Genomic DNA, 13,567 nt, shown 5'->3' with positions numbered 1-13,567 from the left:
AATCTCATCCCATGATCACATGTGCTACACTCACCCTCCCTTCAGAGATGTCAATGTCCTCATTGACTATTGACTAGCAACCCCTACTGAGCCAAGGGGAACCAACACCTCCATTTCCGCACTCAATCTACCAATCCTTCCATTGTGTAGACCAGCTATTCCATGTGAGGGTGGTAGTTCAACAAGTGAAGTTCTTTTACAGCTAGTTCTTATGCCTCCAACTAAGCGCCAAAAGATATATATAATATATAACGAAAGTGATAATAAGAGCAGTGGGGGGTCCCAGGCCCCTTATGTTTATAGATCTAACATGGCTGAAGAGCTGGACCCATCACGACTGCTGGGTTGATCACAATCAGTTTGATACCATTGCCTTGATACACTGCTCTTTTCATTTTGAAAACTTTCTCTACTTGTCCCAGCGGAGAGGTAGCTAGAGCAATGGTTACTTCAAGTATTGAATTACTCTGTCAGTCAACTCTTTGGAGAAACATCCCCCTTTTCTCGTGATTTCTTCAACATTTAAAAGCCTGAAAATTAAATGATTCCAATCCTAAGGGGCAACGAATAAAGTGCATTGAGGCGTGTACTATTAATAGCAAAACCTTATCCCAACAACCATCTCATTTCAAGAAGCAAATTCTACACCTGCTGCGCAGGAATTAATTATCAGCACCAACCGTGATCCCATGCTAGAATGTCGGGGCTTCGCCAGAGGGAGGGACAATGCACGAGGATGCAGCTCACACCACAAGCATTCGCACCAAGACTCTAGAGTAATGGGAGGATTCACCACTAAAAGATCTAAGATGCAGTCTGGGAGCAAGTGACACTGGCCATTGATTCAATTCTACAATGTTGGGATTGCAGTAGACGTTACTACGACTGCATGCTCTCAACTGGGGCGCCTTCTCGCTCACGGTGAGGGAGAAGGACGTTCCTAGGCTCAAGGAATGCTGCTCAAGACGTTTGAGCCAATCCTCCAATGCCCGATCATGTCTTACAGCCCTTGGTGCTGTATGAAACAATTATTACAAGATATGGCTTCCCTATTGTATAACGGTCTTGACTCTCTTACTTGGCTGCTCTAGCTGCTCAGTTTAACATAGTGTTTGATATGACCTTGCACTCGGTTTGGACGTGGTTTGCTTAATGCTGTTTTTAGTTTAATATTATCTATTCATCCAATTTCTCAATAATTATAAACATATTTATAATTTATCATTTTAAACTTAGAGGTATCAGTTTTCCACAAGCTAATTGGAAAAAAGCGCAGAAACACCGTGATACGAAGGGTTTTTGATCCGAAGGCTGGGTTTGCTCTGGACTCGCTTGACCAGGCGTGTGATCAAGAGGCTTTCACCAGAGTACTTTCGTATCCTTTTGAAAGGGCTCCTCCTCTTGAGGGCAAGCTTTGGGAAGCCGTGGACATGATGAAGGGTTTGGGCTACAAATGCGAGATTTGTGTGTTTGAGAATGTTCTTCGTCTGTCACCCAATGAGAGGCTCTTTCATGAAATGGTTAAGGAACATCCAGACGTGGCTGCAGAACCACCTGTCTACCTACGCAGATGTAATAAAGAGAGGCCTACTCAAACTGGATGATAAACAACTAGCACAATGTCTTTATGATGGTGTCTGGGGGTAAGCGGGAGAATGCTAAAGAACTTCTTAAGTTGACAACCACAAACAGTTGCTAGGCATAGTCCTAAAGGAGATGCTAAAAACATACATGTTGTCAAATTCGGAGGTGGTTTTGTTATGTGGCATTTTGCAACTTGATGGTTCCTGATACAGATACATGTTGCGAATTGGCTAAAAAACTCCATAAACATGGTATGATTATCGAAGCTACTTATTTGAGGGAATATTATCGTTAACACTAGTAATAATATTAATAATGTTAATTTTTATTTTCCAAGAATAAATAGTAATGTTGGCTTTAAGGTCTTGGAACTGCTTGCACCTCGCTCATCCGCGCCAATTGGCGGGTAGCTAGACCGATTCGATGCCCGTGTTTCATATAAGGCACAGTAGAGATCAGGAACTTAGCAAAGCGGCAAAGGAGTGCTTATTCTTTTTAGAAAAGGTGCAAGGAACGAATTCTTCTAAATCACAAGTAAGTGTCCAAGCACTGTCCATCATATGGAAGTGTTCGAAATCTTCACAGAGCCCCAGTTCTTCCTAAATCGTCTCATCAACGTTGTCAGTGTGTCGAGGCATGGCTACATGGAGGACCGTTGAGGCAGATTCAGGTTAGCTAAAAAGACGAGCTGGACTGGTATAAGATGCTAGCAATGAATAAAACGGGAAGTTGACAAAGTCCAAAGTCTAAGTTCAAATTGCATACCCCTGGATGGTTTAGGGTGTTCAATTTTTTTACTACTGACGATTTTAAGCTTTCGCAGTTTAAACAAGTGTTTTAGTTAAGAAAATAAATTAATAGATAAACAATACTCCAGAAAAAGAATTATAAAAAACTTTAATAGATCTGTAAATTTTAAACCATACTTAGACATCTTTAAACAAACCATTTTATTTTTCTTCTCTAGATCTACCATCGCTATATCTTCTAAAACTGCGCTGCACTCTACAAAACTGGCCTCTTGAGTTTTTGAGCTCATGCGGCCTTACCGGATGGCTCCAGTTTGAGCTTCTTTGGAGGAGGATTGCCTCCGGAGACGTAGACGTAAGTGTAAAATGCCAACATTGCAGCACTGCAAGGATCCAACAAAACAAAATCATATGGGAGGCCCACTAAAAGTAATAAATGAATAACTCTACCTGAGCAACGCCATGACCGCGTGGGGGAAGAACAACCGGACCTCCGAGAATCTCCTCAACTCTCTAATCACTAAAAGCGACGCGATAGCTGCAACAAAAGCGACCAACACATGGAGATGAAGCTTTGAGTTTGCAAAAGAGTAAGCATACCTCCCTGTCCGAAAATGTATGATGCCGACGATCCTCCGCGCTTCCAGACTTTAAGGCTCGTAATGCTCAGAGCCAAAACTACAGCTCCCAGAAACACTCCAAAACGCAGCGCTGCAGTACTTCCAGTCAACAAAAACCATAGAATGCCTCCTCCCAGGAGAATGCTCCCTGAAAACCCAAAGAAAACCAAAGAATTAGAAACAAAAAAGATTTGTCCGAATACAATGCAAGCGTACCGTAAGGAATTCCCAGGCAAAAGTCGTGGATCTTGGCAGCCTTCTTGCTCGTCTCTACGAAATGAGCGTTCAGAGCCGTCTCGGCAATGTCCTTGAGCACCGGGTCGGAAGAGCTCTCGGCGAGCATGGTGAGATTTTCCTTGCCTTTGCCGGCGGTCTCTTGGGCGGTGGCTAGGAGCACGGCCCTGGCCTTCTCGGCTTGCTCCCTGAGCTGCTCGGTCGTGTCCCGGAGCACACCCATGGCTTTCTCTGCCGACTCTGCATACACCTGCTTAGAAGTGTCCTGGAGCTTGCCAACATCTTTGAGGTTCTGTACCACTTCCTCCAGCACAGCCTTGGACTTCTCGGCTTGCTCGTCCAGGTCTCTAGCTGCAACTTCTACGTTCTTGACCGATGTATCGAGATCGTCGCTGGAAATTTTCTCTTGGGACGAATCGTCGACTTTAGTGTTCACTGATGCCTGGGAAGAAGGAGAAGAAAAATCTTGGAAGATGGTAACAATTGTTCTCAAAGAACACTCACCGCATCCTCCACGGAAGAAGAAGAAAATATGAATTGCTGCTGCCGGGCGATGATATTTCTCCTGGAGAGAAATTGCGGCGACGGCGTCACAGCCAGAGGATTGAAACGAAGGCGAGGGTAAGACGCCGCCGCGGTGCCAGCTCCCCGCGAGCTCAAGGAACACGATCGCAGCACCACATTTGGGGGCGCTACAACAGTAGCAGCTGCTGCTGCCGCCATCATTCTCTTGCAAAACCTGGGACAAGAGAGAGGGATTTTTGCCCCATCGCTGAGAGGCCTAGCTAGACGTACCTTTTTCGCCTAGATCGCCAAGCGCACTGATCGAAGAACTAGGTTTCGACAACACACCAGAGAGATTAACATCGAGAACCTTCGTTATTACCGTACCAAAAACTGGACCATGGCATATTCGTACTCATGGTTCATGGCCCAAACATTATTTTCTCCATGGTGGTCTCTCCATGATCACCGGACCTGGAGTAGCATTTCTCAGCTTTAAGGGAGGATTCGACGCCGCCGCTGCCGCTGAGCTCTCGGCTATGTCGCCCTTCTTCTTCACAAATGGTGGAGATTGTAGTATCACAGTGTTCGTTACTACCGTCGGACTTCCTGCTGTTAACAACAGCTCTGGACTTCCTCCGATTGTCAAGAGCTCTGGAGTTCCTGGCGAAAAAAACCACCAAAACAATCATCCATTGGAACAGCAAAAGAGTTTTTGCTTACTCCGACTTTGATCCACCTCGGTGGACTTGACGCTCTCGGCCTTCTGCTGCTGGAACTCTTGCGCGAGCGAGCAGCACTCGCAGAAGCAGTGGGAGATAAAATCCTGGCTCCGCGATCCAGGCAGCTTGTACTTCTCCCGGAGCTTGGTTCTGTAGTGCGCCGAGAGGCAGCAACACAGCCCGGCAGCGCAGAGCAAGCAATACAAGAGCCCGTTAAACAGGCACGCTGAAAAAACGAAACTCGCGTAAGAAAGCGAGAAGCAAGGAAAAACACTCAAGAGCTTACATCTTAGATCGTTGTCCACGGTCTCGGCCAAGCGTCCAAAGGTTATGCAAGGAGCGATTCCAGTTACACAACCTGCTCCATGACCCCACTCCAATCTGTAAGGCCAAGGAAAACGCATACGCGTCAATAGAAAACAAACACTTAGACTACCAGTCTCTAAAGAGCTACACGCTACGGCTAAAGCACTCTCAAGCTTCTCTGCAAAAAGGAGAAAGAACTGACTTACAGCTTTCCGGATCGCGCCAGCAGCCGCAAATCCCCGACTTCCAAGCGTTCTCGGGAGCACCGGACTTTGGAACGAAGCCCGGAATGCTCACGGACGATTTCCTCCGCGAGCCGCTCTTCTTCCCGATCGTAGCTCGACTGGCGGTCGGGGGACACCGGACTGGATCGCTTGGGCCCGGCTCCGGAGGATGGCTTCCAGACGGGAAGAGCTCCGCAACGCTCTTGGCGGAGAGTGGAAACACCACCCTCGAGTAAGACGGGCGACTCGTCTCGAGCTCAGCATGGCCGGGTCTCGTCCTCTCGGAGGATGGATGGGATCTCCCTCGCGACCTCCTCGTCGGAAAGGTTTCCATCCTCGAGGACACTGACCTCGGCTCCTCGGCAAACTCGTGGCTTCCCCCTCCACCACCTTCGTAATCAAACACCGGCGAGTCCCCTCGGTAGAGATCCACTCTCATCCTCGCGGACCTGTCCGATCGATGAGCGTGCTCGGAGTCCGAGATGATCCTCTCGGCGTCGCCACTCTCCTCGACCACCCTGCCCGAGAGGTACGTCCCTGCGTCGTCCCTCACGATCCTGCAGCATTGCCTCCCAGCTCCTTTCCTTCCCGGCGGTGATCCACACCTCTCTATGTGCTTCTTGAAAGCCGCCTTTTGCCTGGCCGAGAGGAGAGCTCTCAGCCTGCTGCGCGATTCGGACGATTCCTCGCCCGACTCGGACGGATCCTTGCCCGACGATGGACTTTTGCTCCGGATCGAGGACCCGGTCGCCGGCCGATCCTCGATCGCGAGCGGGGGAGGGGGAGAATCGATCCGATCGGTGTCGCTGGCTGTCTCGTAGGCCGGCGATGGCGGGGACTCTGGCGATTTTGCCTCCGGGGAGCATACCTGGTCTTGGATTTGCTTGTTGCGAATCCCACGTATCTTGGATCGCTGCGACGGATCATAGGACACGATCGGCCTGTAGTGGAGTATGCCCCTGCTGGGCGTGTCGTCCTCATCCATGTACTCGATGAAGCCCTCCATAGCTGCGAGCTTAGAAGTTAGGGCAGAACGAAGCAAAAATTGCAACTGTCATCTAAAGCAACCAGAATATCCCTAACAAAAATTCGGCAGAATATCTTATTTGTCTGCCAGAATATACTACCTTACCATCTTATTTCGTGATACCGCGAAAAGCAACAAAACTCGAGCACAAGAGAAAAAGATAAGTTTCCTCTCCTGGTATGTACACACACCTTAAAATTCTGTGTTTTCATTCTTTCCGTTGTTTAATTTTTTTGCGGCTATGCTATTTTTTTGTCAATCTGTTCTTGAGTAGGCCCAAACCTGCGAGAGAAACAAAATCGAGTAAGCTAGTTTCGATGGAAAAAAAAAAGAGCTTTAAATTCCACCTTTAAAGTATGGTCCCAGCTCCCTGTGCACAGCGCGGTTCCATCAGCAGCAACACCGAGGCAGCTCACTTGTCTAGAGTGAGATTCTCCGATGTCGTGGAGCTCCTGAAAGAGAAACCAAACAAAAAAAACAACAGTCAAGCAACACTCGAGAAAGGAAAGGAGCAAGCGAGCTTACTGTTGCTGTAAGAACGTCCCAGAGCAAGCATCTCGTTGGAGCAACGTTTTGGACTCCGGTTGGATTGCCATAGCCAGCGAAGAGTATGCGGCCGGAGTGCGAGAAGGCTATGGAGGTGACGATTTGAGTGCCGGAGGTAACGTACTCTTGGAGCTGATAGCCATACCGCGTGTCGAAGAGCTTGCATTTCCCGTCCTCGGAGCCCGTCCCAAAGCGGCATCCGTCCGGCAAGAACTGCACCGCGTTGATATCTCCTGCGTGGCTGAAGAAAGTGCACTGCGCCGCCCGGCTTGGAGCTCGCGAGTCCCAAAGCTTTGCGGTTGTGTCACACGAGCCCGTGACAAACTGGTTAGGATCCTGGCTGTTTATTGACAAGCTGCAAAAGGAGAACAAACTTACGGAACTCGCAAGCGGGTCGAACGCAGTGCTCACCTCATGACATCAGACGTGTGACCCGAGGACGACTCGGAACCAAACTGCGATATGTGCCTCTGTGCCTCCACGTCCCACAAGATGCAAGTGTGATCACCGGAGCTCGTGAGGATTTGAGCTTTCCGCGGCACGTAGCGGCAGCAGGAGATGTAGCCTTTGTGACCGGTGAGCACCGCCGACGGGGCATGGTTCCCAGTGCTGTCAAAGGAGCGCAACCGAAAGATGGAAACCAAGTTGTCCAGACCTCCACACGCGACGGTCTCGCCATCCGGCGAGAACGCGCAGGCCATCACCCAAGGGCACAGGAGCTTGATCGCGTGCGTCTTCTGGCTTGTCATCGCGTTCCAGACTATCAAGCGCCCGTCCTGCGACGCACTTACGATAGTGTCCCTCTCCGACCAGTCCAGAGCATACACCTGAAGAAGCCAAAGCTCTAGAGCATAAAAAAAAATCGCAACTTTGCAAGAGCCACTAACCTTGCCGGTGTGCCCCGAGAGCATCCTCCGCGATTTGAACCTGTCAGCTGCGAATCCAATGTCTCCGCGGCCATGAGCCCTCGCATACTCAGCAACTTCACAAAACAAAACCGAGAAGAAGAAAAAAAACAGAACTTTGAGAGAGGAGGCAAGCAATTATCACAGACTTACGGGTAGTATCCTGCAGCCTCCGCCGAGTTGCTTGCAGAGCGCTCCTGAGCCTGTCCACCTCATCCTGTGCTGCGAGGATATCCCTCTGGCTCACGCCATTAACAGCCATGGCCTTGAGGAGATTTCCCTGCTAGCGGCCCGCAGCTGGCCAGATTAGTCCCAGCCTGAAGACCCACATCAAGGAATGCTACCAGATCACATTCCTTCCAGCCGCCCTAAGATGCTCGTCCGACCGGAAAACGGACCTTCAAATGAAGCGGCGATAAGTCCTCCCCCCGTACAACCAAAGTACGCGTACGGAAACGCCGTGAGGACTTGCTCAATCTCTGCAACTGGCAGGATTAGCTCCAGCCAAATCGCAGTTGGGAACAAAAACGAGAAAAAAAGTCAAACCTTGGAAGAACTCTGTCATCGTTTTGGTTCGTGAGTCGTGGTTGAAGGAAACGTGACGTTGGAAGGCCCTGCATCGATGCTTGCTTGAATTGGAGAAATGTGAGATGGAAGAGACGCCTCTGTCGCAGCGATCTCCCCCAGCAAATCGGGGAATTAAAAGCATACTGTTTGTTGGTGCTCAAAGATGCGCCAGTGTCAGAGCACCTGTGGAGGATTTGTGATGTCAAGTGAGGATTTAAGCAGCTTTAACTTGGATATATACTTCTTCTGGCACTTCTTGCTTGCGACGTGTTTGAGAGATCCTGTGCAACTAAAACGATTCCCCATAGAAAAAAACACTTGGTTTTTTTTTTTTCTTTCTTTTTCTTTCTAGAGAAGAGAATTACCCGGTTGGACACTGCCGAAAGTAAATTGTGGTAAGAGAGTTTTTTCTGGGGGACCTTTCTTTGAAGCATAAAATTTCCAGAAACTGTCAGCAAAATTGTCTCAGAAAATGTCAGCAGAATTGTCTATCTCACGTGAACTTCCATCCCTAAAAAACAAAAACCTGGATTACAGCCGCCAGAGAAGGAAATTCCCCAATTCCTGAGGTAGACATCAACAGATTGCTGAATGTAGGGCTTTTGCGAGAAAGAAATTCACAAAACCCACTTCAAGAACCCTAAAAAAAAAAACCCAATTTTGTTTGGATTTTTGGCGCCAATCCAGATCAATAGTGAGCAGCCATGTGTTGCCCTCTAGTCCGTCGATCAGAGATCGTCCTGTCTAGGTTTTGCTCTCTTGGATCATCATCACGACTACTCTGGAGTCCCGGAGACGTCAAATGTAGGCTCCCCTGCACGGTAAGGAACCCTAGGGATCTAGTTCTCCTCGCATTCTCGTATGGCGTGGCTCCTAGCGATCTTCTCCCTCGCCATCGCTACGAGGTAATCTCTGCTTGCACCCATCGCTGGGTTGGGTTACTATCGATCATTTACAGGCTGCTACCAGCTTCTACAGCTGGTCTAGCGCTCACGCCTCCTCGGGGATGGAATTCTTACGATTCCTTCTCCTGGATTGTCTCGGAGGAGGAGTTCTTGCAGAATGCGAAGATCCTCGCGAATACTCTCGCTCCTTTCGGCTATGAAGTACTCTTTTACTTCCATGCCGTGTTTTTCTTCGGAACTAAACAGGAGAAGTTTGTGTGTTTCGCAGTACGTCGTCATCGATTTTCTCTGGTATCGTAAACAGGAGAAGGGAGCCTCAGTCCAATCTTCTGGCCATGATCTCATCGATGAGTGGGGACGACCAGTTCCAGATCCCAAGCGCTGGCCTTCCACGGCAGGTGGTAAAGGCTTCGCTCCAATTGCTGACAAAGTACACGCCATGGGACTCAAGTTTGGAATCCACGTTATGAGAGGGATTACTACGGTTGCTGTGGCTAACAACACACCGATTCTCGGTGCCAAGGTATGTAATCTTTTCTATCGTTCTTTTTTTTGAAGGGGGTATTTGATCATGGTTAATGCAGGGATGGAGAGCGAAAGATATTGCTCTCACAAGCCAGCCATGTCCGTGGATGCAAGAGTGCTTTGTCAGCATCAACACGACCAGTGCTGGTGGAAAAGCATTTCTAAAATCACTTTATGATCAATATGCTTCCTGGGGAGTCGATTTCGGTATGGCTTTTCCGAAGTCTTTGCTTGTGTATTCACTTTGCCTTGTCAGTGAAACATGACTGTGTTTTCGGAGCTGACAACATCGATCTAGAGGAGATTCAAGCCGTGTCAGAGGTAAGTGTCTTGCATTTGTTGGATCCACGGATGGAAGGTTATGGATCTTTCATAGGCCATTACAAACACTGGACGACCAATCGTATACTCTTTGTCTCCTGGAGTGCAAGCCACTCCCAGCTTGGCTTCATCAGTAAGCGGTATCGTTAACATGTACCGGATCACTGGCGACGACTGGGACCGATGGGGTGATGTAGCTGCTCATTTTGACGTTGCAAAGTACAAACTTCCAAGCTCTCTCTAGTTATTTCACAACGTGTCGTGGTTAATGCTCTAGGAGTTTTGCTGCTGCTGGTTTGATTGGAGCACCCGGCTTGGGAGGGGGGAAGTCTTGGCCTGACTTGGACATGCTTCCGTTAGGCTGGCTCACTGATGGAGGTAAAGAGTTGAGCATATAGTTAGTTTCAAAGTTCTTCAATTTTTTTTTTCTCAGGTGCACCTTATGGCCCATATCGTTCTTGTAGGCTATCTTTCGATGAGCAAAAAACACAAGTAACTCGTACATTGAGTTCCTTGTTACTTATGAAACTCCTCCTTTTCTTGCTGCCAGCTTACGCTCTGGGCAATGGCAAAATCTCCCTTGATGTATGGTGGTGACCTGCGAAATATCGACCAAGCTACTTATGCCATGATCACAAACCCGACTATTCTAGAAATAAACACCCACAGTACTGAGAATACAGAGGTAAGCTTCTGTAAATATGTGCCACTGACCGCTGCATTATTGATTTCCATAGTATTACGCTGGAACACTACCGGGCACTGAGGATGTCCCACTGCTAACTTTGGTTAGCTGCGATGAATTGAGCAGTAACACACACTGGACGTTGGAAAAGAAACAAAACGCAAGAATTTGCTGGAATGCTTCAAGAACAACATCATCTCGATCATCGGTGCTCTCGGGGTGTTTCAACTGGACCTCCTTAAGTGATTCATCACTCTCGTAAGCATGGATCAATACGCAATGGTTTCTTCTAACTTTGGCTCTTAGTGACACTGAATCCAAAGGTGCTATTCGGCTGTGGACCTCCGACTTTGGTGAGCTTTGCATGGACTCGCAGCCGAACCTTCCATCTAGCATTGGAATGTTTGCAAGCAAGCGTTTCTCGTTTTGCACCATGGAGAATAGTCAGGTAAGTCAAGGCTTTACTCTCTTGCATGTGAGCGTAGATTCACAAGCTCTTGTAGGCTTGGCAACTGTTGCCAAATGGCAAACTATTGAGCCCAAGCTCTGGGTTTTGCGCGGAGGTTAAGGAAGTGGCACCAATTCGTATATGGCTCGCGCGCGGTTTGAAAGGTACTTAAATACTTCTCGTGGTGGTGTTAATTAGTGGAGACGTCTCTTCAGGCCAGTACTACGTTGCATTTTTTAATCTCGGCCAAAACTCCACGACTGTGACTTATAGCTTGGCGGGGCTCCAACAACGTCAACCCGGATTAAAGCTCGCAACGACGAAAGCTCGAGGAGCACAAGGTCCGGAGGCACCAAAAACCCAACCAGGCCTGGACGCGGACGACTCTACCACCCAATGCACTGGGGAGGAAGTTTGGAGCAGGACCGAGCTAGATAAAGTGGAGAGTTTGTCGGCGCTGGTGCCCTCTCACGGCTGTGCATTGTTTTCTCTCATCTGTAGCGGCAGTGGGGGAAAAAATCTGGCTTAGATCGTGCACAAAAAGAGGGAGAATGGAACAATTTGAAATCCAGCATATTCATGAATATTATGGTTCTATCCGGTAACGGAATATCCTAGAGACTGTTGACTTGCCAGAACTCCATTCATTCTAAACCACGATAGAGGTCAAGATGCAAACAAACAAAAAACATGATCTCATCAAGCTTAACCAAACGACATAACAGAGCACGAATAGTTCCTTGCTACTGTCTCCAAAATGAACAATTGATTAAGTTAATCACGAGTTCCTGCTTTCGATCTCGAGAACAAAGTTGATGGCGTGAGTGTCGAGAGACAAAGTCACGAAAAGAACTGGGAGAATAATGTTCTCCCGGGAATGTGCTTCTCTTCCGCCGAGAGAATGAAGCACTTCAGAGTGAACCGACTCATGTTTCAGAAGCAAGAACCTGAAGTTTCAGCCGTGAATATTGAGGCAATCAAACCACCACCACCAAAGCCTGCAGAGACGAAAGCGGTTTTGGACACAGTTGAGACGGTGTCTTGCTTCCGAGCCCATTCATTCGAAACCACGTCCATAGAGATCATTGGCAAACAAGCAAAACACGATCTCATCAACCATAACCAAACCCCGAACCAAACGACGACGCCTTAACCAAAAACACCACTCATTGGTGGCGCTGCTGATGCTCCTGCTGTTCCTGCTGCTGTCTAGCCAAAAGCAACAAAGCATTAAGTTAATCACTCGCAACATTGATCTTTCCTGCTTAGAACTTCCAAGGACAAGATGCAATGGAACGGTGATTTGCATGAACTCGTGAAACAGGATAGAGACAAACGGCGACCGATCTCGAGAACAAAGTTCATGACGTGAGTGAGTCGAGAGACAAGAGATTCAGAAAATGAACTGGAGATTAATGAAATGTGTTCTCATATCCGCAGAGAGAATAAAGCACTTATCAGAGGGATTAGAAAGCGATGATACAACAACAATAGACAACAAAAACGAGAGACAAAATGGGACAAATGCAGAGAACAATGCGGGAAGTTAGCGTCACATGTTCTCTCTCACTCTCAGGGACCTGGTTAGTACAAAGACGAAATATCTCATCACACGTAGCAAATGTACCTGTGCTCGCCGTTAGCCGGCTGAAAAAAGTTGCCACCGAACTCCTGCTCGAGCTGCTGTTCCTCCGGATCAAGCCGCTCCTGCTTCACCTGCGGAGCCTCCTCAGCCTGGTGCTGGACAAAATCCATGGGCAGAAACCCCGGCTGGAAAAGAAGCAGTGGGGGCTGTTCGGGAGGAGCCAAAGACGAGTCCATGACGTTTAGAGGGGGGGCGTGGTCGCCGAGCAGCTGCGAATGAGGGTGGTGAGGGACAACTTGCATTTGAGGCTGGTGCACTACGTGAGGGTGCTGCTGTTGCGGAGGATCAAACACAAAAAACTGTTGCTCCTGCTGCTGGTGCTGCTGCTGATGTTCCTGATGTTGCTGGTGGAGCTGAGATACAAGGAAGCTAAGTTGCTCCTTTGCGACGACTAGCTCCTCCTGGAGCTTTGCGACCTCTTCGCGGAGGGTGGTGATGATGCCGGCGGAGCCGTAGACGGGGTCGCGCTGGCGGGCGTCGGCCTCCAAAATGAGCGACTTGATAGTGTCGTCCTTTTGCGCCGGCTGGACTCCTTCCGTGAGGATGCGCACCATGTTGCTCACGCCAAACAGCCGCTTGCAGCTCATGAAGCACGCCGTGTTTTCAACTGGGAAGTATGGCGCCAGTACGCACTCCGGGGAGCAGCGCCGGCGCTGGAACTTGCACGCCGCGCACGCCGTCGCTCCTCCGCCCGACGATCCTGATCCTCCCGCGGCTGCTCCTCCAGCTTTTGCGCCTCCAGCTCCAGCTCCTCCATCTCTTCCGGCTCCTCCGCCGCCGCCCGCCGCCGCTGCAGTGATGTTGCTGCTGCTCTCCATTGACAGCGTTTTCCCAGTCGCCTTCTCACGATATTATCTCCCAAATATCTCTACCGGAAACACGCGAGAAAGCGGAAGGTGAGCGATCGCGAGAAAACTTGGAAACAAAGATGAGGAAAACGGAGAAACGATCGCAAGCAAGCGATCGATCGGGAGCGATGGATCGGCAGTGAGCGCGAGTATAGCTTGCCGCGCTTTGGTCGCCTCGCGACCTAAAATTCCAAACAAGCAG

General features: G+C 49.0%; 4 protein-coding genes across 4 annotated transcripts; 1 reads left to right on the top strand and 3 right to left on the bottom strand.

Annotated features, from left to right (window-relative positions):
* Positions 1–2,469: 2,469 nt before the first annotated feature.
* LOC9633147 (protein FATTY ACID EXPORT 3, chloroplastic) lies at positions 2,470–4,063 on the bottom strand. The gene is made up of 6 exons (XM_024672920.1): positions 3,983–4,063; positions 3,692–3,926; positions 3,170–3,629; positions 2,934–3,101; positions 2,784–2,871; positions 2,470–2,716 (listed from the first exon to the last, which is right to left on the bottom strand). The coding sequence occupies exons 2-6, from the start codon at positions 3,911–3,913 to the stop codon at positions 2,620–2,622; spliced, it is 1,035 nt and encodes a 344-aa protein (XP_024528688.1). The 5' UTR covers positions 3,914–3,926; positions 3,983–4,063; the 3' UTR covers positions 2,470–2,619.
* A 2,051-nt stretch (positions 4,064–6,114) lies between these two features.
* LOC9631060 (guanine nucleotide-binding protein subunit beta) lies at positions 6,115–7,878 on the bottom strand. Its single transcript, XM_002967664.2, has 6 exons — positions 7,575–7,878; positions 7,404–7,498; positions 6,928–7,343; positions 6,496–6,871; positions 6,318–6,422; positions 6,115–6,252 (listed from the first exon to the last, which is right to left on the bottom strand). The coding sequence occupies exons 1-6, from the start codon at positions 7,681–7,683 to the stop codon at positions 6,226–6,228; spliced, it is 1,128 nt and encodes a 375-aa protein (XP_002967710.1). The 5' UTR covers positions 7,684–7,878; the 3' UTR covers positions 6,115–6,225.
* An 849-nt stretch (positions 7,879–8,727) lies between these two features.
* Positions 8,728–11,489, top strand: LOC9633145 (alpha-galactosidase). The gene is made up of 13 exons (XM_024672972.1): positions 8,728–8,893; positions 8,947–9,094; positions 9,162–9,416; positions 9,478–9,625; positions 9,675–9,739; positions 9,795–9,958; positions 10,017–10,117; positions 10,173–10,231; positions 10,290–10,424; positions 10,477–10,682; positions 10,731–10,872; positions 10,928–11,036; positions 11,088–11,489. The coding sequence occupies exons 1-13, from the start codon at positions 8,850–8,852 to the stop codon at positions 11,399–11,401; spliced, it is 1,890 nt and encodes a 629-aa protein (XP_024528740.1). The 5' UTR covers positions 8,728–8,849; the 3' UTR covers positions 11,402–11,489.
* Positions 11,490–12,038: 549 nt separating this feature from the next.
* On the bottom strand, positions 12,039–13,104 carry LOC112345500 (putative cyclin-dependent serine/threonine-protein kinase DDB_G0272797/DDB_G0274007). The gene is made up of 2 exons (XM_024672375.1): positions 12,500–13,104; positions 12,039–12,081 (listed from the first exon to the last, which is right to left on the bottom strand). Exons 1-2 carry the CDS (start codon positions 13,102–13,104, stop codon positions 12,039–12,041), a joined length of 648 nt encoding a protein of 215 aa, XP_024528143.1.
* Positions 13,105–13,567: the final 463 nt, after the last annotated feature.

Source organism: Selaginella moellendorffii, unplaced genomic scaffold (genome assembly GCF_000143415.4).
Source record: "Selaginella moellendorffii unplaced genomic scaffold, v1.0 SELMOscaffold_9, whole genome shotgun sequence".
Taxonomy (NCBI): domain Eukaryota; kingdom Viridiplantae; phylum Streptophyta; class Lycopodiopsida; order Selaginellales; family Selaginellaceae; genus Selaginella; species Selaginella moellendorffii.
This window is presented reverse-complemented; position numbering and strand designations above follow the sequence as displayed.